The sequence below is a fragment of the Notamacropus eugenii genome, chromosome 5, assembly GCF_028372415.1.
Source record: "Notamacropus eugenii isolate mMacEug1 chromosome 5, mMacEug1.pri_v2, whole genome shotgun sequence".
In the NCBI taxonomy this organism is placed as follows: Eukaryota; Metazoa; Chordata; class Mammalia; order Diprotodontia; family Macropodidae; genus Notamacropus; species Notamacropus eugenii.
Window position 1 is genome coordinate 421513592 of NC_092876.1, and position 26430 is coordinate 421540021.

The 26430-nt window shown below is 33.0% G+C and overlaps 1 protein-coding gene across 2 annotated transcripts in view; it reads right to left on the reverse strand.

Moving 5' to 3' along the window:
- ERG (ETS transcription factor ERG) overlaps positions 1-25952 on the reverse strand; it is a 136006-nt gene extending 110054 nt beyond the window's left edge. Inside the window, exon 1 of one of the 2 annotated variants that reach the window (XM_072614992.1) lies at positions 25828-25952. In XM_072614992.1, coding sequence (XP_072471093.1) covers positions 25828-25845 — 18 coding nt within the window. In that variant the 5' untranslated portion in view covers positions 25846-25952. Of the gene's footprint in view, positions 1-25458; positions 25589-25827 lie in introns of those variants that run through there. The other variant, XM_072614993.1, reaches the window with a different exon arrangement.
- Positions 25953-26430: the final 478 nt, after the last annotated feature.

The following is a 26430-nucleotide window of genomic DNA, read 5'->3' on the forward strand; positions in this document are numbered from 1 at the left end:
CAGAGTTTGTGACCCCAAAGCAAAAATGTATTTTGTTTTCAAATAGTAAACGGTAACTTGACCCTTGGGGGACAGACCTAACAACCTTTTCCTTTGCACTGAGTTAACTAGTCCATACTTAATATGAACTGTTTGTATATGATCTCCATGAAAGTAAGTAAATAAAAATCCTCAGGTCAATAATATTTATCAGATGACAAATACTGAGCACTAACTATGCTAGGAAGAGTAGCACGGCTTTAGGGTTAGAGGAAATCCAGTCAAAATTCCCTTTCTGTTTTGTTTTGTTTTGTTTTAGAGGAAGAAAGTTTCAGAGAGCTTAAATGACCTGCCCAAGCTCACACGGCCAGAAAAAATGAAATATTTTATGTGCTCTAAGTCCAAATTTGCTGCTCTTTCCACTTATAACACAATATCTATCATATGAAGCAAAAGGTTCTTACTAAAGGGCTTACTAAATAATTTAGAAAACTTAATATAATCCTCCTCCTTTAGTCTCCCACCCACCCCAAAAAAACTTAAGAACCTTTACAAAATTTTATAGAATATAATGCAGATACATACTACATATATGTATATTGTATATGTGTCTGTACATATATAATATACATACTACATATATGTATATTATGTGTGTATCTGTACATATATACATACATATATGTGTTTGTGTGTATATATTATATATGTGTGTATACACACACACACACACGCACATATATAGATATATGTAAATCAGGTAATCACTGCACTTGGAATCTAAACTGAGTATATGTCCCATCTTTACTATTTATTAGCTTTGTGACCTTGTATAAGTCACATAACCAATTTCTAAGATTCAATAAGTGTAATAACGCATTCACTATGCATCTCACAGAATTTTTATGATGAAAATTATTTGTCAAAGAAAGGAGTGTCAATGAAATTTTTTTTTAAATTCAAAACAGAGAAGAGAAGGAAATTCAGAAGGGAATATTCCCAAGCAGTACAGGTTTGGTATCATTATGAATCATTTGGTTTCATCATGGAACATTTAAAACTGTACATAATTAAATTTATGGTTTCATATATAATCTTCTATTTTTCCTTGTATATTGAAATGTTAATTCTCACTGATTTTTTTAAGTTTATAATAAAAAGTGAAAAGAGAAGGAAACAAAAAAAGTGCTTTGTGGACTTGGAAGCAATAGGTAAATATGTGTTATTTACTTAAAAGAGGCATTCTAGAAAAATTGCATGTAAATCAAATTTGTGTACATCAAATAATTTTTTTAAAAAACTTGTAATATTCACTACCTGAAGTCACCTTGCTATGAATATTTTTGTAAAGTCATTTCATAATGTACATACTCTTTAATAGAATTTTTACGCTTGAAATTTTAAGTATACAGTTTTATTAATTAAAATTGGGCTCTCCCTGAAGTAAGAGAAATTCAAATAAAAAACTCAATTAAAAATAGAGACACTGTGGATATTCCTTCCTTCAGGGGATAAATAACATCTGCCTAAAGTTTTTCATTTTTTGTTTTTATGGAGGTTATTAGATATGTCCAGTGACATCTATCAAAATTGTGTTTCTGTGACTTATTAGTGGATTGCTTTTCTTTAAAGAAACATTTCTACTTTTTTCTAATCCCCAATCAGTAATTCTTTTCTCATCCTCAACACACACATCCACCTGGTTGTCAAATACTGTCACTTCTTTTTATGTAATATCTCTCATATTCATTCCCTTCTTTCCAATCCCAAAAGGATCATCAATCATAACAAGTTTGATTTTTTTTTTTTTTTTGGTATTTATCCTCTAAACTATTGTAAAGCTCTGGTCTCCATTCCTCTAGTTTTTTTTTTCTTTCTCCAACAACTGCCAAAACATTTTTCTTAATACACAGCACTTACCATATCACTCCCCTGCTAAAAAAAAAAATCTTCAGTGACTTCCTGTTGCCTACCTAATAAAAATACAGACTCTTGCCATTCAAGGTCTTGTGCTAATCTACTATTCCAGCTTTGTGTGGGAGTGTGTGTGTGTGTGTGTGTGTGTGTGTGTGTGTGTGTGTGTGTGACCTTCTATCACCCATTTTCTTCTCCAGGCAAATCCTTTACTTTTCAGGCTCCAAGAATTTGAACACACCATTCTGAAAATCCAGAATGGAGTCTCTGCCCCTTTCTCTCCTTTACTTGTAAAGATAATATACTATAAAGAGGGCTGAACTTTACATCAAGAAAACTTGTGATCAGTTCCTGCTTCTAACATTTATTAGTGGAGCACCCATGGAGAGATATTTTAACTACAATTACCTCATCTGTAAATTTTGGAAAATAGTACATGTGGCAGCTCTCTCACAGGCTTATTGTGAGATTCAAATCAAGTAAGGTTCCATACAAATACTAGTCATAATCATAGCCAGAGCTCAATGACATATCTGTTTGCATTTATGTGTTTAGACAAAAGTCTCACGCCATTTTTGGAAAATGACCTTCAAATTAGGGCCTATAAACATGATGCTAGATTCTTCATGATGCTAGATTAGTTTACCTATATCCCATAACTGATTATAGAAAATATCTAACTTATTTTCCCAAGCTGGATATATAAAAGTTGCTAAATTCTTCCTATGTACCAGGTACTGCCCCCACCCCTGTCTCACATGGTCACTATCCTAACCATCTGTCCCCTAAACTATTAGCATAGTCTCATAATTAATTTAGTACTCACAATTAATTTAAACTCACAGAGTTGCTAGGAGGCTCAAATTAGATCATAAGGAACTGATTTTTCAAAGTGATAGATGTGATAGCTAATATTATATTGTCTGACTATATGTCTCCAAACCAGCTTTCAGAAAGTTGCCAAACTAATTTTCCCATTGCAATCTGTAATTCCCCTGCTCAAAAGCACTCAATGGCTCCTCAACATATCTAGAGTGAAATGAAAACTTTTTTACCTGACATTCAAGTCTTTCTTCCTATCTCCAGCCCTGTCCCACCTCAGCTATGTGGAATCAGCTTACTTTTTAGTCATTTTTCTACTATACTTCCAGACAGTCTGCATTTCAACCAAGATAACTTAATTGCTATCCTCTCAATTTAACACTATGTCTTCCACTTCTGTACATTATCACAACCTAAAATGCTTAGAATGTATTCCCTCCCACCTGGATACAGAATCCTTATCTTTCTTCAAAGTTCAGGTCAATCCAACCCCTAAATAGAATGCATGCCCATTAATGGCAAGGAATGTTTTATATGTGTCTTCATTTCTTTAATGTCTAGTCCAGTGTTTCATTGGTTGCTTAACATTTGTTGAATTAATTTGGATTTAATTTTTGAAGTATTGCTACTTGAAGATGAAAATAATTTTTTTTTAGCTTACATGTTTACTTCTTTGGCAAACACTGAAATGCTACTACAGCAGTAACCTTGATGATAAGGAGTTTGTAGACAGATACTTCCTCTGTTCATTTCCTACGAAGATAACCAGCCAAATTATGGGAGGAGCCATATAGGAATGATTTCAATAGCAGCTTCCTATCTTCTAATTTGTGGTTTTATTTTCTATATTTTTTTCTAAAGGGAGCTAGACCTCTAAAAATACAGATTTCTAGGCAAGAGAGTTTTAATATGAAATTAATTGTAAGTTAAAGCATTAATTTTTAGAACTAAAAGCTCTTTCCCAAAAGTTCTTTTCTGTTCTGCATTTGTCAGTCAGAGGAGGAAACACAAAAAATTCATATAATTCAGAACCTTGATTTTAAAAATGAAGAAAATAATAACCAGAAAGCTGAAGTGACTTAATAAAGGCCACACACTGAGTTAGTAAAAAGGACAAGATGACAGCTTTGGTCGTAAATGTATCAATCTATTACTTTTCCCACTACACCATGGGTTGTGGTTGTGTGTGTATATACGTGTGTGTGTGTGTGTGTGTGTGTGTGTGTGTGTATTTCCATGGAAAACTAGGACTAGTTTTTTTTTTCTGATACCTTATTTAACCTTTCTCAATCTTATTGTCAGTATTTTCTGATTATATTTGGACTTCCAGTGTCAAGATGTCAGTTAGGGAGGAATTCCCTGAGGACTTCCCAAATTCCCCTCCAAACAACAAGGTCAAAACGGTTACATGATTTACACATAAAGGATTATACCAAAAGCAAAGTAGGAGAACATGGAAGAGTTTGCCTCTCAGATCTGTGGATAAGGGAAGATTTTAGGACCAAACAAGTTATAGAGCATTGCAAAATGTAAGATGCATAATTTTGACTATATAAAGTTTAAAAGGTTTTGCACAAACACAACCAATGCCACCAAAATTAGAAGGAAAGCAGAAAACTTGAGGGGGAGGAATTTATAGCAATTATCTTTGATAAAGGTCTCATTTCTCAAATATATGGAGAACTGAATCAAATTTATAAAAATATAAGTCATATTGATAAATGGTCAAAGGATATTTTTTCAGACGGAAATCAAAGCCATCTATAATCATATAAAAAATGTTCTACATCAATACTGATTAGATAGATGCAAATTTAAAAAACTCTGAGGCACCACTTCATACCTATCAGATTGGCTAATATGACAAAAAAAGAAAAATAATAAATGTTTGAGGGGCTGTGGGAAAATTGAGATACTAATGCACTGTTAGTGGAGCTAAGAACTGATTCAACCATTCTGGAGAGCAATTTGGAACAGTTTATGTCCTTTGATCCAGCAATGCCACTGTTAGGTCTGTATCCCAAATAAAATTTTTAAAAGAGAAAAGAACCTATTTGTACAAAAATATTTAAAACTTCTTTTTGTGGTAGCTAAGATTTGGACATTAAGGATGTCCATCAATTGGGGAATGGCTAAACAAGTTGTGGTATATAATTAAAATGAAATTTTATTATGCTATAAGAAATGACAAGCAGGATTATTTCAGAAAAACCTGGAAAGACTTCCACAAACTGATGCAAAGTGAAGTGAGCCAAACCTGGAGAACATTGTACATGGTAAGAGCAATATTGTTTGATGTAGAACTATTGTATTGATATTTTCAGCAATACAATGATCCAGAACAATTCCAAAGGATTCATGATGAAAAATGCTATCCCCTTCCAGAGGAAGAACTGATGGTATCCAAATACAGGCTGACACATTCTACCTTTATCTTTTTTCATTCATTTCATTCATTTTTCAAATGTTTTTGCACAAAACGACTAAGATGGAAATGTTTTACATGATTGAATGTATATCATCCATATCAGATTACTCACCATCTTGGGGAGGGAGGAGAGGAGGAAGGAATTAGAATTTGGAATTCAAAACTTTAAGGAAAAAATTAAAATTAAAAATGGTTTTTGCATGTTATGGGGAGAAAATATTATTTAATTATTTTAAAAGAACATACCAACAGCCATATCTTTGTCAGTTACATTCTGCACTCTTCCATTACTACTGATATCATGCCTTAACTTCTTAAATCTAGACTACTTAATTGATCTTCCGGTCTCCAGTCTCTTTCCTTTCCATTCTTCTTAGTCTTTACTGCCAAATTAGCTTTGCTAAAATACCACTTTGCACAGTATTTCATTATTCACACTTAAGGTTGTCCCACTACAGTATCTCTTACATTGACCCTCTTCTCTAATCAAATTAAAATACTCATTTTAAACAATTCTTGATGAATTTTTAACTTTTTGGCTCAAGTCCATTTTTCTGCCTTAAATGTCTTGATTTCAGCTCTCCATCTTGCTAAATCCGACAAAGCATAGACTCTATTTTCTTTCCTGAGTGAAACCTTTCCTGACTAATTCAAATCAATATTCCTCCATCCCTCTTCTGAACCATGTTTGCACTGTACTTAACTGCTCATTTATCATTCATCTATTCATTCCCAAAAAACTTATTCTCCAATTACTCTATTGGAAAGACTGTTGGATGTAGAGCTGGAAGACTTGAGTTCAAACCTTGACTCTTTAATTCACTAATTGTGTGACTTTAAGTAAACTGCATAATCCTCCTGCGTTTTGTCTAGAAAATAATGTGGTTGAATGCTATACCATTTAAATACACTTCCAACTCTAAATCTATGATCCTGAAGTTCCTACCAACTCTAAATCCTATGATTGTTTTATTTTGCATTGTTGTCTGGAACTTGGTTTCTTCATGGAAATAATAATAGCTGTAATATTTTGAGAGATATTTTGAAGATCAGAGAAGAGAATATGTCATATATATTTCAGTTAGATTATATATATATGTGTGTGTGCATTATGTACACATTATATATCCTATACATGTCATGCATCATATATATAGATTACATATGTTACATATATATCTATATGAAATTGATTAGAAGCTTAAAGAACTATTTACATGCTTCCTAGACAAGCAGTGTATTGTTATGTATAGAGGATTAGTCTTGGAATGAGGAATGCCTGGATCCCTAGCCTGTCTCTGAAGCACACTATCTATGGAAACATGGAAAAGCCACTTAACCTCTCGGTACCCCTCCCCCAATAACTCCTTAAAATTAAGTTACAAAGTTATTTTTCTACATTGGATAAGTGAGTTCCATACCAAGCACTCCCTCCATAAGTGAAATCCCAGATATGGGCTCCCAAAAAAAACCTGTTGGCTGTTATTGTGATTACCACCATTCAATACACTATGAAAATCATAGTAGAGGTCACAAAGTTTGGAGGAATGACTAATACAAGTGTTAGAATGAAAATCCAAAAAGATTTTTACAAGATAAAAAAATGAAATAAGGTGAAATTTAATAGGGATAGATATAAAAATCTATACTTGCATTCAAAAATCATTTTTTAAGGACAAGGTAGGAAAAGTATAGTTGGAAAACAATTTGAAGAAATCTTAATGTGTGTCAACAGTGAAATATGGTCAGCAAAAATATTAATGTGATGTGAGATTCCTTTAAGGAAGGGCCTCATGTTCATGATATATGAGGAAGGAACTGATGTTTTATGTGGAGAAGAGAAGACTTAGGGGACAAAATATTTCTCTTCGATTATTTAGGTTATTGTACAAATGAGGAATTAGACTTATTCAGTTTGACTTTTGAGAAAAGAGGCTGTGGTTAATTTTAAAATAAACCATATTCCCTCTTCCTACTGTATTTTATTGGTAACATACACTAAATGCTAATTAATGTATATTTATTTTATGTATTGCAATTTTGTTTAAATTAATGTTGATTGACTTTCTAAACTTCTGTAAATAAACCATCATGTCATCTACAAAAAATTAGTTATGGGTTTTTTTGCTTTTTTTCTCAGTTTCTTCTTCTTGTCATTGCTATAACTAGGATTTCTAACGTTAAAATTATAATAAAGGAGATAGTATACATCCTTGCTTTCCAAAGTGATCTAGTTTATCTCTTTAAATATAATGCAGACTCTTGGTTTACATGCTATTTGTGTTATGGGAAGGTCTATTATTCCTACATTTTCTTTTCTAATAGCTAACAAGGTTCTATTGCATTATTAATACTGAGAAGCATATACAGGATGGGGGCTTAGAGGCTATGTCAGAACTCTTTAAGTTTACTCCTAGAAGCTGGAACAGGGAAGTAGTACCACCTCCACACTCTTCCTGGAACCTAACCTGTTAGTATAGGACTCTAACCTAACCTGCTAGTATAGGACTATATATACTATATATGTAGTATAGAATGATTAAGCTCATTTTGTAGGAAATAGGTACATTTTATTTCATTGCCATGTAACTGCAAAATTGAGTTTAAAAAGAAAAAATTAATGACCTTGAGAACTAGAATAAGAGGATCCTTCAAGATATTTCATGTGTTCAGTTTTAAATATAAAAATTATAATCAAACTTGGTTCTACACAATGATAACACCATCTACTATGAACCAAAAGATGTGGTAGCTCTCAGTTCTCTATCTGTTTTCCATAGCACCTAAAATACAAAGAACTCAGGTATAAGACTATCTTCATGACACCTATTGTCTTACAACACAAGAATGTTGTCCTTGAGAATTTTCAGGGACTTTCTCTTTCCTCTAAAATAAAATAAAACTCCTTGGTGTGGTATTTGAAGGACACCATTTGATCAACATCTCACTTGTCAAATGTATCTCATCTTAATCCTCTCTATCTTTCCATTCCAGTCAAATTGGTCCACTAGCTATTCCCCAACTTTAACATATCATCTTCCATTTCTTATTTTGCACAGGCTATAATCAGTGCCTAAAGTATACATTCTTCTTGCCTCTCTCTTAGTGTCCTTACTTCAAAGTTCAAGTGAAATGATATCTCCTCTGGGAAGCCTTTTCTTACTTTCACAATTATTGATACTCTGCCCCCTGAAATTATTATATATTTACTTCTCTGTGTATATGTTGTATTCACCCAGAATGTTAGCTTCTTGAAGGCAGGGACTATTTTATTTTTATCTTTGTATCCTTAGTGTCAGTTCCATGCATAGAACAAAGTTATCTTTTAATAACTGCTTATTTCTCAGGCTTTGTCCTTCTTGGCTTCTCTGTAATATTTGATATTGTTAACCACCCACTCCTTCCCCGCCCCCCAAAAAATTTCAGAACATTATTCTGTCCTCATTCTCTTAACTGTCAGACTGATTCTTTTCAGTCTTCTTTGCAAATTCACCAATCTATTGCCCACCCCTTAGACATGAGTGTATCCCCTGAGTTTTCTCATAGGACCTCTTTGTTTTCTTTCTACACTCTCTTTTGGAGAATTCTAGCCCTGTTGTTTTTAACTAACCAATGCTAATGACACACATCCAACCTTCAATCTCTTCTGAGTTTCACTTCTGCCTTTCCAATTTACCTTTTCATCACTTCCACCTGGATGTCCTACAGGCATATCAAACTCAACATACCCAATGCAGAACACAACACTATCCTCCAGAAAAGCTTCTCCATTCCTCACAACTTCCCTTTTTCTATGAAGAGTACCATTATTATTTTTACATTAAAAAGAAGCTTTATTGATGCTCTTTTAAAATACAGTATTACCACCTACTAACCCTCAATCACATATAAGCTCTCTTTTATTTAAAAAATGTATATTCAAGCAAAACAAGTCAACACAATGACCAAGTCTGAAAAAAGTATGTCTCAACTCTGAAGTTCTTCAGCAACAGGTGAGAGACATACTTCATTATACATCTTTTATACTAAAGACTGGTCTCTGCTTTGATCAGAATTGCGACTTCTTTCAATGTTGTTTCCTCATACATTATAATTTTGGTAGTCACATGAGTTGTTCTCCTGGAAGTTAAGTAACTTGCCCAGGATCCCACAGGTAGTAAACCTATGGGGCAGGACTTTGAATCATTTCTTCCTAACTTCAGGTCTAGTGCTCTATGTACTGAACCATCTAGTCATTAAGTTTGCACAAAGTTCCCATTGGTAAATAAACAAAAGAAGATGAAAAAGACTTGTGGGGGTGGAGGTGGGGTGGGGTGGGAGGTGGACTACTTTAGTTGAGTGAGAGGTGACAAATCAGATAATTAGATAAAAGGAAATGGGAATAAAACTCCTAATCTGGAAAAACATGTGAAAAATGGATTCAAGATAGGGGCAGAGTGGCGAAGGTGAAGGAATAGATCCTGCAGGAAAAGATTACTTTAAACAAAAATAGCTGCAGAGACAAATGCTGTCTTTACAGAGGAAAAGGAACAACAATAACAACATTCCTAATTCAGTAAAAAAAAAACAAAACAAAACAAAACAGTAGAGACAAATGGAACAAAATGTAAACCTCTCATAACTTTGACAAATTAAGCAATCTACTACTACAAAAGAGGGAGTCAGATTAGTAAGAAACAAAAAAAACCCCACAATCTGTTGCTCACAAGAGACAGATCAAAAGCAAAAATATGCACAGAATAAAAAAAGAAGGGCTGGATTATCAGGTGAATCCAGAAAAGTAGGAGTTAAAGTTATGGTATCAGACAAAGAAAAGCCCAAAATAAAACTACATTAAAGGAGAAAAAGAAAATGATATGTTCAAAGGAAGAATAAAAAACAGACCAGAATTAATATTAACTTATGTTCTCCAAATATCTTAGTTTCTAAAGTCATAAAGGAAAAATTAACTAAACTGCAAAAAAGATATAGTAATATTCCTAGGTGGCTCAGTGGATAGAGCACCAAGTCTGGAGTCAGGAAGACCTGATTTCAAATCCAGCCTCTGGCATTTACTAGTTCTTTTACCCTGAGCAAGTCACTTAACCCTGATTAGCTCAGATTTCTTATCTGTAAAATGAGCTAGAGTAGGAAATAGCAAACCACTCTAGTATCTTGGCCAAGAAAACCCCAAATGGGGTCATGAAGGGTCAGAGATGAGTGAAATGACTGAATGATAACACCAAATATGATATTAGCAAGAGACTTTCATGTCCCCTCTCAATTTTGGACATGGAATTTAACAAATTTTTGGAGAACTCAAACAAAAAAAGATATTACATCTGCTAGATGGGAATAACAAAGAATATACATATTTATCAGCACCATATGGAATTTTTACAGAATTTAATTGTGCATTAGAATCCAGAGATACTGCAAATTAATGCAAAAATTTAGATGATAAATATATCATTTATGGGTCGCAAAAATTAAAAAATATTAATCAGTTCAAAAAGTACAAACAAAAGACACAGTCCTGAATGAAGTCATAAGAATGAAATTTTAAGGCATTAATGAGTCATATAACAAATCGTAGAAACAATTATATGAAAGAAAATTACAAACAATATAAATTTCTGGGATGAAGCTAAAGCAATTTGAGGGGGAAATTACATGCCTAAAAGAATAAAAAAATGGAAGAAGAGAGGATTAATGAATGAAACATACATTAAAAATTGGAAAGTTTACAAATAAACCAATTCAAAACAAGTATAAAAGATGAGAAATTGAAAATTAAAGGAGATGGTGGAGCTGTGAACTGATTCACTCAATCTGAAGAACAAATTGGAATTATGCCCAAAGGGTTATAAAACTGTGCATACCCTTTGACTCAGCAATACCACTACTAGGTCAGTATTCCAAAGAGATCAAAGAAAGGGGAAAGGACATATATGTACAAAAATATTTTGAATTGATATTTTTGTGGTGGCAAAAAAAAAATGGAAATTGAGGGGATGTCCATCAATTAGAGAATGACTGAACAAGCTGTAATATGTGACTATATGTGATGGTAATTTAAATGGGAAGATCTTTCCCATTTATTAATCCAATCTCAGAAAAAAGAAATAGTGCTAGCTAACACCAAAGTAGCTGCCAAACAAACTACCAAACAAAAAACTTCTCTTCCTGGTAGATTCTATCTAAATTTTTAAAGACAATTAGTACCAATGACACACAAATTATTCTCCAAAACTATACAGGTCTCTATTAGAAGCCTGTTGTGAGACAAATATATTCTTAATATCTAAACCAAGGATAGATTAAACAAAGAACTATAGGCATATGATTATATGCCTATATGTTACATTATGTTGTAATAATATTTGATATAATTAATGAATAACATTTCAAAAGTTTAAATAAAATCCTCACAGACTAAAATAGCTCATCCAAGAAATCATTTGTTACAACCAAATTGAGATGCAAAGATGATTCACCATTAGGAAAACTATCTACCTAATCACATTAAAAACAAAAGTATCCAAAACCACAATTATTTCAATCAATGAAGAAAAAACTTTGACAAAGTACAACATAAGCTTATGCTTTATAAATCTACAAAATATAAACATAGAGGGACTTTTTAACATCATAAAAACATCTATCTATAGTCATAAGAAATGGGAATGTAACAGAAGCTGTCCCCAATATATACAGGAATAAAGCAGGGATGCCCACATTCTCCATTATTATTTGACATGGTTCCAAAAATACTAGCAATCACAATAAGACAAATGAAATTAAAAGTGTAAATCCAGGCAAAGAGGAGATAAAACTATATTTTCTGGTGGCATAATGATTTACTGAGAAAAACCTAAGGATACAGCATATACTTCATTTGGATGACCTCAAAAGATCAAGGACACAAGGTCAACAAGTATTTATTAAGTTTCTATTTTGTGCAAGGCAGTGTGTGAAGTACTAGGGATACAATATAATAAATGAATCATTTTCCATTATCAAAGAGATTGCATTCTAATGAAGCACATCATGTGTGTATATATGAGTGCATGTTAACATGTTTTGACAGGTAATTGAATATGAAGTGGGGGAGAGTAAGAATAAGGTGAATATTACAAACATTGAAGACTAGAGGGCTGGTCATTTTTTAAATTAAAAAAAAAGTAGATTTGAAGATGAAGATAATGAATTAAACTTTGAACATGATTTTTAGATGTTTCTGGTACATCAAGTTGAAAACATCTAATAATCAGTTAATGATGTGAGACTGAAGTTCATGGAAGAGACCAGGGATTGATATATAGATTTGGGATATTAAGATGGGTCAGATTGGTGATGAACCATCAAAGGAAACTTAAAGGAGGAATCAAATAGGTAGGGAATGGAAGAAGTATTAGTAATGTCACAAAAATCCATAAAGAGAAATCAATCAGTGATGTGAAATGAAACTGGTAGGTGAAAGATGAAGACTAAGAAAAGGTCATGAGATTTGGTGATTAAGAAATAACTACTAACTTTAGGGCATATTGTTTTAACTAGAGGATGAAACCTAATATGTTTGTTTTAATTTGGGACACTGTCTTTAAAAATATAGATTACCTTGAGAGACAAAATATTAATATTTAGAAAATTCTGATGAACTACTCCAACAAAGACTTTTTTGACTCATTGGTGAGTCATCTTTAATTTGTAGGAATAATACAAACAATCAGAGGTAGGCTATGTTAAGGAACAGGGAATCAACTCTGAAGACAGAATTGCAAATTCTAGTCCTACCAAGTTATGTGAGCTTGAGAAAGTCAACCTCTTAGTGCCCTAGGTCATTCTTTAACATTAGCAGTTGTACAGAAAGTATAAACGAAACAATTCCCAACTTAAGGAAAACTATAAGCATAATTGACCATGTCAATAACAAAAACAACAAAAATGGTATTTCAATAGAAAAAAAGCTCATGACAAAATATAGCATCCATTCCTATTAAAAACATGAAAAAGCATAGGAATAAATGGAACTTTCCTCAGTATCTATCCAAAACCAAGAGGAAGCATTATCTTCAATGGGAATAAACTAGAAGCCTTCCAAATGAGATCATGGGTGAAGCAAAGGTGTCAAATATCATCATTATTATTCAATATTCTACTATAAATGCTAATTATAAAAATAAGGCAAGAAAAAGAAATTGAATATGAATAGGCAATGAAAAGACAAAACCCTCACTTTTTGAAGATAACATGAGAGAACCCTAGAGAATCAAGTAAAAACTAATCAAAATAATTAACAATTTTAGCAAAGTTCCAAAATATAAAACAAATTCATATAAATCAACATTTCTATATATTACCAACAAACACAGTAAGAAGAGATAGAAAAAGAAATTCCATTTAAAATAACTGCAAAAAGTATAAAATATTTTCTACTTTACCTACCAAAACACACAGGAACTATATGAATACAGTTACAAAATTCTTTTCACACAAATAAAGACAGATCTAAAGAACTGGAGAAATATTAATTACTGATGGGGAAGCCAATATATTAACAATGACAAAATTCATCTATAAAAACAATATGTCAAGAATATCAAGGGAAATAGGGATGAGGGGGAGTGAAGAAAGCCCTAGCAACACTAGATCTCAATCTGCACTATAAAATGGCAATTATCAAAACAATCTGGTATTGGATAAAAAATAGAGGGGCTTGTCAGTGAAAGAGATTAAATATAAAATTTATAGAAATCAGTGACTGCAGTAACCTCTTTGATAAACCAAAGATACCTGCTGTTAGGACAAGAATTCACTACTTAACAAACTTGGGAAAATTGTAAAGCAGTCTTGTAGTCACTAGACATAGACCAATACCTCATATCATATCAAGATAAAGTCAAAAATGGGTACATGATTTAGACATAAAGGGTGACATTGTAAGCAAATTAGAGGAGCATGGGGAAAAAATTGCCTGTTTGATCTATGGATAAGAGTTTGAACTTATGGCTAAATAAGGGACGAAGAAAACCATGAGAGAGGATCAATACCAAGCAACCAAAAATAGAAAGAAAGTAGGAAATGGGGGAATATTTACAGCAAATTTCTCTGATAAAGGTCTCATTTCTCAAATATACAGAGAACTGAGACAAAATTATAGAAATAAGAGCCACATCCCAACTGATGTACAATCAAAGGCATTTAGGTTGCACAGTGGATCAAGTGTCAGACCAGGAGCAAGGAAGGCTCATCTTTGTGAGTTAAAATCTAGACTAAAACACTTGTTGGCTGTGTGACCCTGGGAAAGTCACTTAACCCTGTCTGCCTCAATCTCTCCATATGTAAAACGATCTGGGGAAGGAAATGGCAAACCACTTAAGAACCTTTGCCAAGAAAATCTCAAATAAGGTCATGAAAGGTGAGACGACTAAACAGCAACAACAAAAAATATAAACAGGCAATTGTCAAAAGAAGAAACCAAAGCCATATGGGAAAAAATGCTCTAAACCATTAATAATTAGATAAATGAAAATTAAAACAATTCTAAGGTACCACATGAAACCTGCTAGATTGGGTAACATGACAGGAAAGGAGAATTACAAATGTTGTGAGGGGGTGTTTGGGATGCTGAATGCACTGTTGGTGGAATTGTAGACTGGCCCAACCATTGTGGAGAACAATTTGGAGCTATGTCTAAAGGTATGTGCATACCTTTTCAACCAGGAATACTGCTACTAGATCTATATCCCAGAGAAATCAAAGAAAAAGGAAAAGGACCCATAAGTACAAAAATTTTTATAGTTGTTCTTCTTTGTGGCAAAGACTTAAAAACTGAAATAATTTCTATCAGTTGAGGGATGGCTCAGTGAAGTTATGTTACATGAAATTGATGGAATACTATTGAGCTGTAAAATAATGAAGGTGATAGTTGCAGGAAATCCTGGTATATGAACTGCTATAAAATGAAGCAAGCAGAAACAGGAGATCATTGTACACCTTAACAACATTTTAATGATAATCAGTTGTGAAAAGCTAAGTAGATGAACAAGAATGATCCACTACAATTCTAAAAGACTCCTGAGGAAAAATACTATTCACCCTCCAGAGAAAGAACTTATGAATTCTGAGTGTACATTGAGGAAACTTTTTTAACTTTCTTTTTCTTGGAGGCTTTTTAGTCGGGGGGGGGGGGGGTGTTAATGGCCAATATGAAAATATGTTTTACATGACTTCCCATATGGGTATAATATTGTATGCCTTCTTGATGGAGGCTTTTTAGTCGGGGTGGGGGGGGTGTTAATGGCCAATATGAAAATATGTTTTACATGACTTCCCATATGGGTATAATATTGTATGCCTTCTTGATGGGTAGGAAAGGGGCTGCAGGGACAGAGAGAATTGGAAAGTGGAAATTTTTAGAAATTAATGTAAAATAAAGAAATAAATAAATGGGCCAGTCCCTATCTGTACATGCCAGAATTTATAAGTAAGGATATTCTCATTGTTCTATTACTTGATGTCTTAGATTTTAGAGAGTTGTGGAAACTAGCAAGGAACATGTCTTCTGATAATGACAATCTGTGTAATTCAGAGGTTATTAAAAATATTAAAAATAAGTGACACTTTGATAGACATTTGAATAGACAGTGCTTTTTTGTTTAATTTAATTAGTGTTTTTAAAATTGAGTCTAGCTTGACAGCATGATGAGATCATGTGAAGGTTATTTTAAAAATTATCATCAATCCTGCCAAATTTTAAAGCAGTCAAACCTAATATTACACACATGTATGTTGGATTGAATTTGAGAAGGAAGATGAACTTTTCTTCTTCCTTTCTCCTTTTTTTCTTCCTTCCTTTTTTCCTTTTTTCCCCCCTCCCTTTCATTCCTTTCTTTCTTCCCTACCTCCCTGCTTCCTTCTTTCCTTCCCTCTGCAGAAAGGCAAATAACCAATTTGTCTCTATTTTTTCTTTTGAGTTGTTTAAGGTTTTTGCCATCATCTTTTAACAGAGTCATCATCTACAAAGTTACCAATGATCTCTTAATTGACAAACTGAACGGCCCTTTCTCAGTCACCATCCTCCTTGACTTCTCTGCAGCATTTGACAGTATTGACCACCTTCTTTAAGACAGTCCCTCCTTTCTAAGTTTTCATGACATTACTCTCCCCTGGCTCTATCTGTTCAAATACTCCTTTTTAGCTACTTTTGCTGGTGTTGATGTCTTTCTATGCCCTGCAATGGCACCATATTCTCTTTCTACTTTATATTCTTTCACCTGGTAATCTTATCAGCTCCTATGAATTCAATTATCATCTCTATGAAAAGAATCAAGAATTTATATATCCAGCCTCCTTCTACTTCATGAGCTACACATATAACAGAAGCATCTCAAGTTCATGTTCAAAACAGAACTCTTTACCTTTTCTCCCCAATTCTTCAGATCTCAGTTCACATGGATTCAATTATGCAGATGATTCTGAGATACAGTTGTCCAGTCCTAAACTCTCTACTAATCTCCAGTTTTGCATCTCCAATCACATTTTGGATACCTTGAACTAGACATCTCGTAGACATCTTAAGTTCAAGATGTCCATAACTGAACTCATTATCTACTCCACTCCCCCAAAATCTCTCCTCTTCCTAAATTCTCTATTTTGGTCAAGAGTACCACCATCCTTCTAGTCATCTATGTTTGCAACCTAAATATCATCTTTGACTCCTCTTATATCCTTTCTCTTCTCCCCTCTGACTGTCACAGTCCTGGTGCAGGCTCTCATCACCTTATCTCTGGATTATTGCAATAATAGCCTTATACTTAAGTTCCCCACTTCAATTTTCTCCCCTCTTTAGTCTATCCTCCACACAACTGTGAAACTGAACTTCTTACTGTGCATTTTTGATCAAATCACACACCCTCCCCTCAAATCCAATGAACTCCATTAGTTTTTTCTTACCTTTAGTATCAAATATGAATCCCTCTGTTTAGCATCTAAAGTCCTTCATAACCTAACTCTTCATACTTTTCCAGCCTTCTTATTCCTTACCCTCCTCTATATACTCAGAGTTCAAACACTGACCACCCTGCTGGTACTCATGAATGACATTTAATGTCTCAACTCAGGGCATTTTTATTGGCTATTGTCATTCTTAGAACTCCCTCCCTCTTGATCTCTGCTTCCATGACTTTCTTCAAGTCTCAGCTAAAGTCCCACCCTCCACAAGAAGCCTTTCCCTTCTCTTTAGTCATCATCCCTTCATATGGGATCACCCTCAATTTAGCTGTATATATCTTGTTTGTACATGGTTGTTTCCATATTATCTCCCCACATTAGAATGTGAGAGTAGGGACTGGGTTTTTTTGAGGGGAAAGGAAAGGGATTAGCCTTTCTTTGTATCCCTAACACAATACAGTGTATGGCACATAGTAGATACCAAAGGGCAGCTGGGTGGCAAGAATGCTAGGCCTGGAGTCAGAAAGACCTGAGTTCAAATTTGGCCTCAGGTACTTACTAGCTGCGTGAACCTAGGCAAGTCACTTAACCCTGTTTGCTTCAGTTTCCTAACCTGTAAAATATGCTGGAAAAGGAAGTCACAAATCACTCCAGTATCTTTGCCCAGAAAACCCCAAATGAAATCATGAAAAATCAGATATGACTAAAAAATGAGTTAACAACCACAAAAAATGCTTAATAAATTTTTTTCTTGACTTGACATCTCACTCCTCTAAACTTCTCTATGACTGTCAAAAGTCATCCAGGTCCATAAGTCTGTGCCATTCTCCTTCTCTTCCCCCAACACATTCGATCTATTGCCAAATCTTGTTTCCAACTCCAAAATATCCTCAGATATATTCCTTTCTCCCCACTCACTTAGCCACAACCCTAGTATAGACTGATCATCTCTCATCTGGACTATTGATTCCAATAGTCTTTTAACAGGTCATTCTTCTTTATGTCTTTTTCCACTCCAATCCATCTTCCACTCAGCTGTCAAAGTTATTTAGGTATGACCTCATCTACCCTATGCACACTGAGTCAAAGTGACTCCTATTATAATAATATAACTTCTCTGTGTGGTATTTAAAGTTCTTTAAATTTTAAAGTTTAAACTTTAAACTCATTTTTATGCTTAGTCCCCTCCACACTCTACTCCCTCTCCTTCATTTCTTAGTTTCCTTGATTCCTTCAAAGGCCAAGTTCAAATCCTAGTTTCTTATGAAAGACATTTGTCTTTCTAGGTCCCTTGCCTCCTTTAGCTACCATTACCTTCGCCCCCATCTACTATGTTTGTAACTTAAATATAGCTAGGTCTTTACATTTTGTATCCCTCATTAGAATGTCAGTTTCTTGAGCAAAGAGGCTGTTTTTGCCTTTCTTTTTTATTCCTAGTGCTTAGCACATTGCTTGGCATGTAGCAGGGAGTTGATAAATGTTTAATGACTGACACTATTGAAAGAAAAAAACAAGATGGTTGCGGGAGGCAATCTACATTCAGATTCCCCAGTTACTAACTATTTCTGTATCCTTAAGGAAAATTTTGCATTAAGGAAACTTTCATCCTAAGATCAACAGAATGTTATAAAACATGCACACATACTTATCCATATAATTTACACATTTCTACAATGTATTTATATTATTGTAAATATATAAATATATTAACATTTTTTATGTTAATCACACTATTTATATATATTATTGATCTAAATATGTTTTCTAAATGTATATGCAGATCTACTAAAAAAAAAAGTGTGTTTAGGAGGTCAATAACAATTGGCATTTTGTTTTGATGTGAAAACCCAGAACCAATATCTTTCATAAGGAATCGGAACATTTGTTTAATAACAAATAGCAGAAAGGCATTTCTTGCTGAGTAGGGTAGCTGTTGTATGATTCTTATCATTTTCTTCCTGTTTCTTATCACTTTTCCTTAGTTACTGCAGAACTGGAAGAGGATTATAAAAGACTAAGGCCATTTTGTATTTGTTTTTGTACCGATTTACCAATGATCTTCAGGCATATGAAAAATTATTTTTAAAAATCATGCCAAATGTTCTCTATGTACCTGAAGGATAAGAAAAGTCTCCTAAATTCTTTTTCAATGCCTTTATTCTCTGACATATCTCTTACGTTCTGAAACCAGTTTTCAGCACTGAAGTGACCATTTTATATCACTCTAATTGTACTTTTATAAGAGACTTTCCTTATGTTTTTTTATATACATAATCTCTCCCATAATACAAAATAAATTCTGTAAGGGTAAGAGTCATGTCTTATTCTTTAAATCCCATAGTATTTTGTACCCATTGTTCAATCAATATTGCTATGTTTAAGTGACACAGTTAACAAATATATAGTTGAAATCATGAATCCAAACATTCAAGATTTTGATTTGGCTATTCATTCCCATGTCAGTATATCTATCAATTTGGCAATATCTACCCAGAATAACTTCCAACATATTCGTATCAAAAAGTTTGTGTTTTCTTTTGGCTTTTGTACCCATCGAGTGAAACTCAGAATAGGATTCCATATTCAGATTTAAGACCTTTCATTAGGCTATCCAGAAATGTTGATTCCAAAAATATTAATATCTTAATTTCTTCTTCTAATTCTTTAGTTTTGTCAATAAATGTTCAAAACTTTTACACAAATATTATCAAAATTATAAATAGTTAAAGAAATATCTCAGAGAAGTCATCTTCTTAAAAAGAATGCTCCTCTCTTTTTTTAGAAATCTATGGCCTCCAGAAACCAAGTTATTCCCATTTTTGTTTTCAAATCAACAATCCCTTAAAACATGGACCAAAAAGAGTAATCAAATGTATATATGTTTACAGGTGGATTAAACTGAGAAAGTATCTAAAAGGGAAATCAATAAGTAATTCTCAGTGATAAATTATGTATGGAAAAGGTTTTAACTCAAAAAAAGACAAATTATGCCTTTCCATCTAAGGACATAAGATTAAAACTCTATCTGGAAGACAGGATTTTATATTTAATATTTCCTTTATGATCAATAAGTTGTAGAAAAATAAAATTCAGTGGAACAATTCATAATCAAGTTAATTATTATGCAACTATCAATTCCTATTCCTTTTTTATTTTCACCAAAATCCTATCAGCAAATGATTTTTCTTCATTTTAAGCTTGCATTTTAGTATTTATTTCTTTTCCATCTGAATATAAAATGTGTATACACCATAAATCAACAAATTATAATCTCAAAAAATAAGTAAAAACCATTTCTTATTACTTAATATCAATTGTCAGAAAACACTCATTAATCCATCTGTCCATCCATGCATCAAATTTTTGGTTGAGAATCAAAAAATTCAAACAGAAACAGAAAAATTCTTTCACCAAGTACAGAATTGACAAAAAGATTACCAGAATCTGTGGACACTGGAAGAAGGATTCAGACTGGAGAGCAAAAATGAGCTCAAGGGAAGAGGCTAAAAGCTTAGAACAGTTCCCTTGAAATTCCCCTTGAAATTTCCCTTGAAATTCCAAGGAATCCCCATGAACCACAGTTTTGAATAACAACATTGAGACCTTCCAGTACTTTGAGCACATACATATGAGAGAAGCTAGGTGCCAATGGCAGAAGTCCAGAAATCAAGTTTAAAACCAAACAGGAACCAGCCACCCATTCAAGAGTGCAGGATGGGAGTCACATTAGCACTGAAATCAAGTACTAAGTCAGAAGTGGAGACTGGAAAATGCTAACAAGCAGAAGAAAATACCAAACAAAATGAATGTTTATGGATCAAGAGAAGAGAAAAAACTCAAAAGAAAGTAACTCCACAACTATAAATAGACCTTCATAGGAAGAAAAAAACTTGTCTTGACTACAAGAACTAAAAGAACACCTGAAATAAAGGAAGAAAAAATGATATTATTTAACCCAGTATCAGAAAACACCATAATTGAACTCACAAAGAAAAAAAAGATTCAGATCAAATGAAATTATGAGGGAATTCTATCAAAGATTCACAGAACAATTATTAAATAAGCTATTTGCCAAAATAGGAAAAGTGATTCTTTGAAATTCTATTATATAAACATGGTCTTAATATCTAAATCAGGACTTAAAAGGGAGAAAGATAACTATAGACCAGTATCTCTAAGAGTGATGCAAAAATGTTAAATAATATATTAGCAAATAGGTTTTATGGAAAAAATATAAAAAAGAATTGATTGATCCCACAAATATAAGCTTGGTTCAATATAAGGAAAATTATAAACATAATAGACAATAATGATAATGAAAATAATAAAAATTGCAATTGTATGAATAGATGTTAAAAATGTTGACAACTTCTAAAATGTTTTTCCTTTTTAAAAACACTAGAAAATCTAAAAATAGATAGGAATCACTTGACAAAAAAATAGATCAAAGGAAACTGAACAATTCCTCCAAAAGTCTATAGCAGCATCTTTTGAAGTAGCAAAGAACTATAAACTCATGAAGCATCCATCAATCAAAGAATGGCTAAACAAATTATGGTCTATTAATATAATGGAATGCTATCACACTTTAGGAGAAACCTAGGAAGGTCTTCACCTATGTGAACTGATACAGTTAAGTGAGAACAATTTATATAAAAACAACACAAAGAATGAATATAAAAGACTTGAGAATTATAATGAAACAATCACCAAATGTGATTCAAGAGGATGAATGATGATGCACATTGCCCTCCTCCTGACAGACAGTTGGTTGACTCAGTATACAGAATACAACACGCATTTTCCGATGCCGATGGGGCAGTTTATTTTGCACAATTATACACAATTGTTACAACCGCTTTGTTTTTCTCTCTTTTTTCCATCAATAGGATGAAGAGAAGATGAGGGAGGATAAAGATAGGGGAGGAGATGTAGAGAAGAGGAGAGAAGGAAAGGGAGAGGGAAAGGAAGAGGGAGAGAGAGAGAGAGAAAGAGAGAGAGAGAGAGAGAGAGAGAGAGAGAGAGAGAGAGAGAGAGAGAGAAAGAAGGGAGGGAGAGAGAGGGAGGGAGAGAGACAGAGAGACAGAGAGAGACAAAGAGAGTTTTTAAGCACTAGAATTTTCCAAGAAGACAAGAAAGAATCACATACAAGTTAGGCAGCTTTGAAAGGTTGAACTTTTGTACTTAAATAGAAAATCAAATTGCTTGTTATAGAAATCGGCAATTTCGTATATAATCCTCTTTTTCTATTCTACTAAGAGTGTATGCATTATTCAGCATTTTCTAGATTAAGAAGAAAAACAATAGAGTGCAAATAAAATGTTTTTTAGAATTCACAAAAGAGAACAGGGGTTTCACAGGGAAAGAAACAAGAAAGACAGCTTTTGAACTATTAGACTGAGTTTATTACATAACGCAAAATACGTATTCTATATGTAATGAAGATTCGTGGTTTCATATAGTCTTTTTATGTTTTTGTATATTAAAATGCTCATGTTTGTTGGTATTTTTCCACGTTTAAAATAATAAATACTTAAGAATTTACAAAATGAAGAAGCATTTTTCAGCACCAACTAAGTCCATGATACTTGTGCTCTTATTTCAAAGAAGCATGTAAAAATATTTTTAGAAAATAAAATAAAAAATATTTTAGAAAAATATTTGGAAAGAGTAATGGTTCCCTTTCTATCTAGTTTCTTCAGTAAGTTTCAGCAGCCTCAATTAATGAGGATGGATTTAACTGTTCTCTTAAATACTACATGTATATATGTTGGCATCTTTTTATAAACATTTCTGTGAGACAAGAATGCCAACATTTACAGTTTAAAATGAAGTAATTAAAGTGTACATACATCTTTAGATCATGAAATAAACCTTTGCTGGAACTATAATTCAAAGATAAGGTTTTCTCTCAATAAAGTTATTTGTATGTTTGCCCCTTAATTTTAAATCAAGTATTTAGGTTCCCTGAAATTTGCAGGCAAATCTGTAATGAGTTTGATGTAAAGCTTTTTTCAGTATAACCAGATACTGCAGAAATAGAGTAAACTCACAAGCATCATCATTTCTTGTGGTTTACAACCTTAAAAAAAAAATACCTTTCAATCTAATCTTCAAAGCCAAGAACATTCATATATAAAAGAACAATAATGCACTTAGTTTAATTAAAAACTTACATTTCTTCTCTTGTATGAATTTTATTGCCAACCAATGGGGGGGGAAGGAATTATTATTACTACATACAATGGGCTTGATATATCAATTCTTAGTTCTTCAACAGGGAGTACCCAAAAGTATATATTAATTACAAAATATTACATTGAAGCACAGAAACTGAAACCTATCATAAATATTATACTTAATCAAGCAATATTGGTCTATTTCCTATGATATAAAAATAAATAGAATGCATTTAAAATCAGATATTATCTTGAGATAATTGAGATTATATTCCCAATTTTAATAAACATCCATAATTGAACCCTAGCTAATTTTAACTAACCCAAATAAATCTGCAGGTATCAGTCTAAGATATTTTTTTTTCATTTCTCAGGATGTCTAATAGACACTTGAATCAAAACTACCAATCTGCAGAATTGAATTCTTTTATTTGACCATGTGATAAGTATTGATTCATTCAAACCACCAAGAGGTGGTTTTAAGCATTCATTTAGAACATGTATGAACATACAAAGATATATAATGTATAAACACATTATGATTAGCACATTAATAACATATTCTGTAAAAATGTAAGAAAAAGCAAATTTATTAACAATATTGAAAATATTTTAACTTCAAAAAGTACATATTTAAATGTATTCTAGTGTAACAAAAAGGTGATACATTTGCATCACCCTTTTTGCAAAGCTGTTTGCTCAGATAAAAGACCTACCTATCAGTAGACTTGATACATACCCTGTTGCATTCTAGAGTTTTGTACCTTTGCACAAAATGATAGTTTTGTGCCAAGTTCTCCTTCATAATTCATCAATTCATATACAATATATCTCAAGATTCCCAAAGAATATTATATATATGGTAGATTCTATATAGAAAGGATTTATAGAACATCAGCAAGAATTCTACATGATAAGAAGGCATGGATAGGTTGCAAACAGCATCTTTGAGAGGGTACCCACTTCAGTGAAATTGCAGAACCATTGAAATATTAAAATGTTATTTATTTATTTTAATTCTATGAAACACAGCTATTATCCATTGTGTAAATGGAAAGAAAAGGCAACATTTTAATGAGCACAGTTTAACTTTTCCTGACTTTGAAAAATAAAAATGACAATATGCTGAAACTTTTTTTTCAAAAATTCCTTGCCTTTTTCAAATTAGTTACATGGAAGTTCCAGTACCTAACCTATCTAAATTAAACTGGTAGAAGTCTCAATAAAATGAAAGTTCATAGCTCAGTGGTACATGGATTTTTAAATACCATGGGTCCCATCATGCTCCCTGAAACATAACATAACAAAACATATTTTAAAAGCGTAATGTAGCAGAAAAAATAAAATGAATGTTTCTGGTATTATCCAGGAATAGTGTTAGAAAAAAATTGCGCTTATAAGTACCATTCTTACATATTACAATAAGACCCAAGTAAAGAGAATTTTTTTCTTTTTCTCCATACCTAGTTCTAGACAAACTTTTTCATTTGCCTGAGTTTTAACATTAACCAGAACCTTAAATAAAAACACAAATTTCATTTCAACATTTTGTAGCAAAGTCAATAGCATGTAATAAACACAATCTCCTCCATTATTTAGAGTCTCATTTGGTTGCTTTTTGTTGGTGGTTGAGTACAAGTTTCCCCATGGCATGGGGAGTCTCTGAAAATATATATATATGACAATATTCAAATAGAGTTAGTGTTTTTTTATTTGTGGGATACATAAAATTAATGGGATTCCTAACAATTAGGCCACATTTAGAATTTGATCTTTACAACTATCACTACAGTTATCTACATGCTATCTCTATAGAAATACATGCAAAGAAAATACAGAAGTTTATCCACAGTTAGAGAATCAGCTATGGAGCCATTATTTCTAGAAACCTCACAAATATTTTGCTCTAGATAAAACTTATACATTGCTAGCAAAGAACTAAGATAGTCTATTTTCTTACAAGTACTACTCAATCACAAACATTTTACACATATATGTACATGAACATATGTATATTCTATACAGAGTAACCATCAGAATGCAGATCTCACAAAATCAAGTCAATAACATCTGTAGATTCCATGGAAAGGAGTGGTTTGCCAGATGCCCCTTCAATTCTATTTGAAAGGCTTTGCATTGTTGAGTATCAAAATGTTATTAAAGAGTATCCCAAAATTAAACATTTGTAAGAACAGTTTTTACTCAGCCTGTGACTGCTTTCCAGGTTAGTTCAGCTTCTAGTCAGATATACATCCAAGTCGTACAAAATGATCATTAAATAAAATGAAAATTCAAAGGTGCCGCAAAATAGGGCTTTGCAAAAGTAATCCATGGTACTGAGTGGTTAATTTAAAAACCCTATTTTTTTTCTCAGTTTGAAGTTTTTAAACCTTGCGGATGGTTGGAGTAGGAAAAAGGAAATTTACTAGGCAGTACAAAGGAAATCTTGTTGTCCTCTATTGTGGCAGTGGGGGTGTTACCCAATCCTAACTTATCTATGTTGATAAAGGAAATCAAAAGCACAGTAACAAGAAAAAAGTTCCTATCAAGTCAAAAGGTACCCATCCTTACCTTAATAGTGCTGGCCATAGTGCATTCAAGTTTATTAATCGTTAATTATTGATAATAATAATTATTGCTTCTCTCTGACCAGAAAGTAGTTTTGATGGGGCTGTTTAAAGCGGATGAGATTGTGCTAAGTCTGGGAAATGAAGTCAGCCAATGGCAGGAAGAGGTTTCTATTGGTCCTGGCTACATGACTCGAAGAAACAGGATATTTGGGAGCAGAGAGATAAGAGACCCTAAAAACAATGTTGTTTTTCTTGACTACATACAGCCAAGATTTGTTTTTTTTCCCTAATTAAAAAGAAGTGTCAATTGCTTGTGACTGGCTGCATGGGCAGGTGTGTTTGGCTGTGCACTGCGTGCACCATTCTGCACTGAAGCAGGATGCAGGTGATGGTCCAACTGGGCCAAGTACTGTGCAATTTCACATAGGCTAGTCCCTGGGGACCCACCTATTTAATATGTCTACCAAACAGGGTCACTAGGTATTGATAGTCTCTGTCTTGTCAAACCTTGTACATCATCATTAATAAGGAATCAGATAAATCAAGGTTTCCTGGTGTTATGATTTTCTCATGAAAGGAGGTTGTCAGGTAAAATTCATTTAAC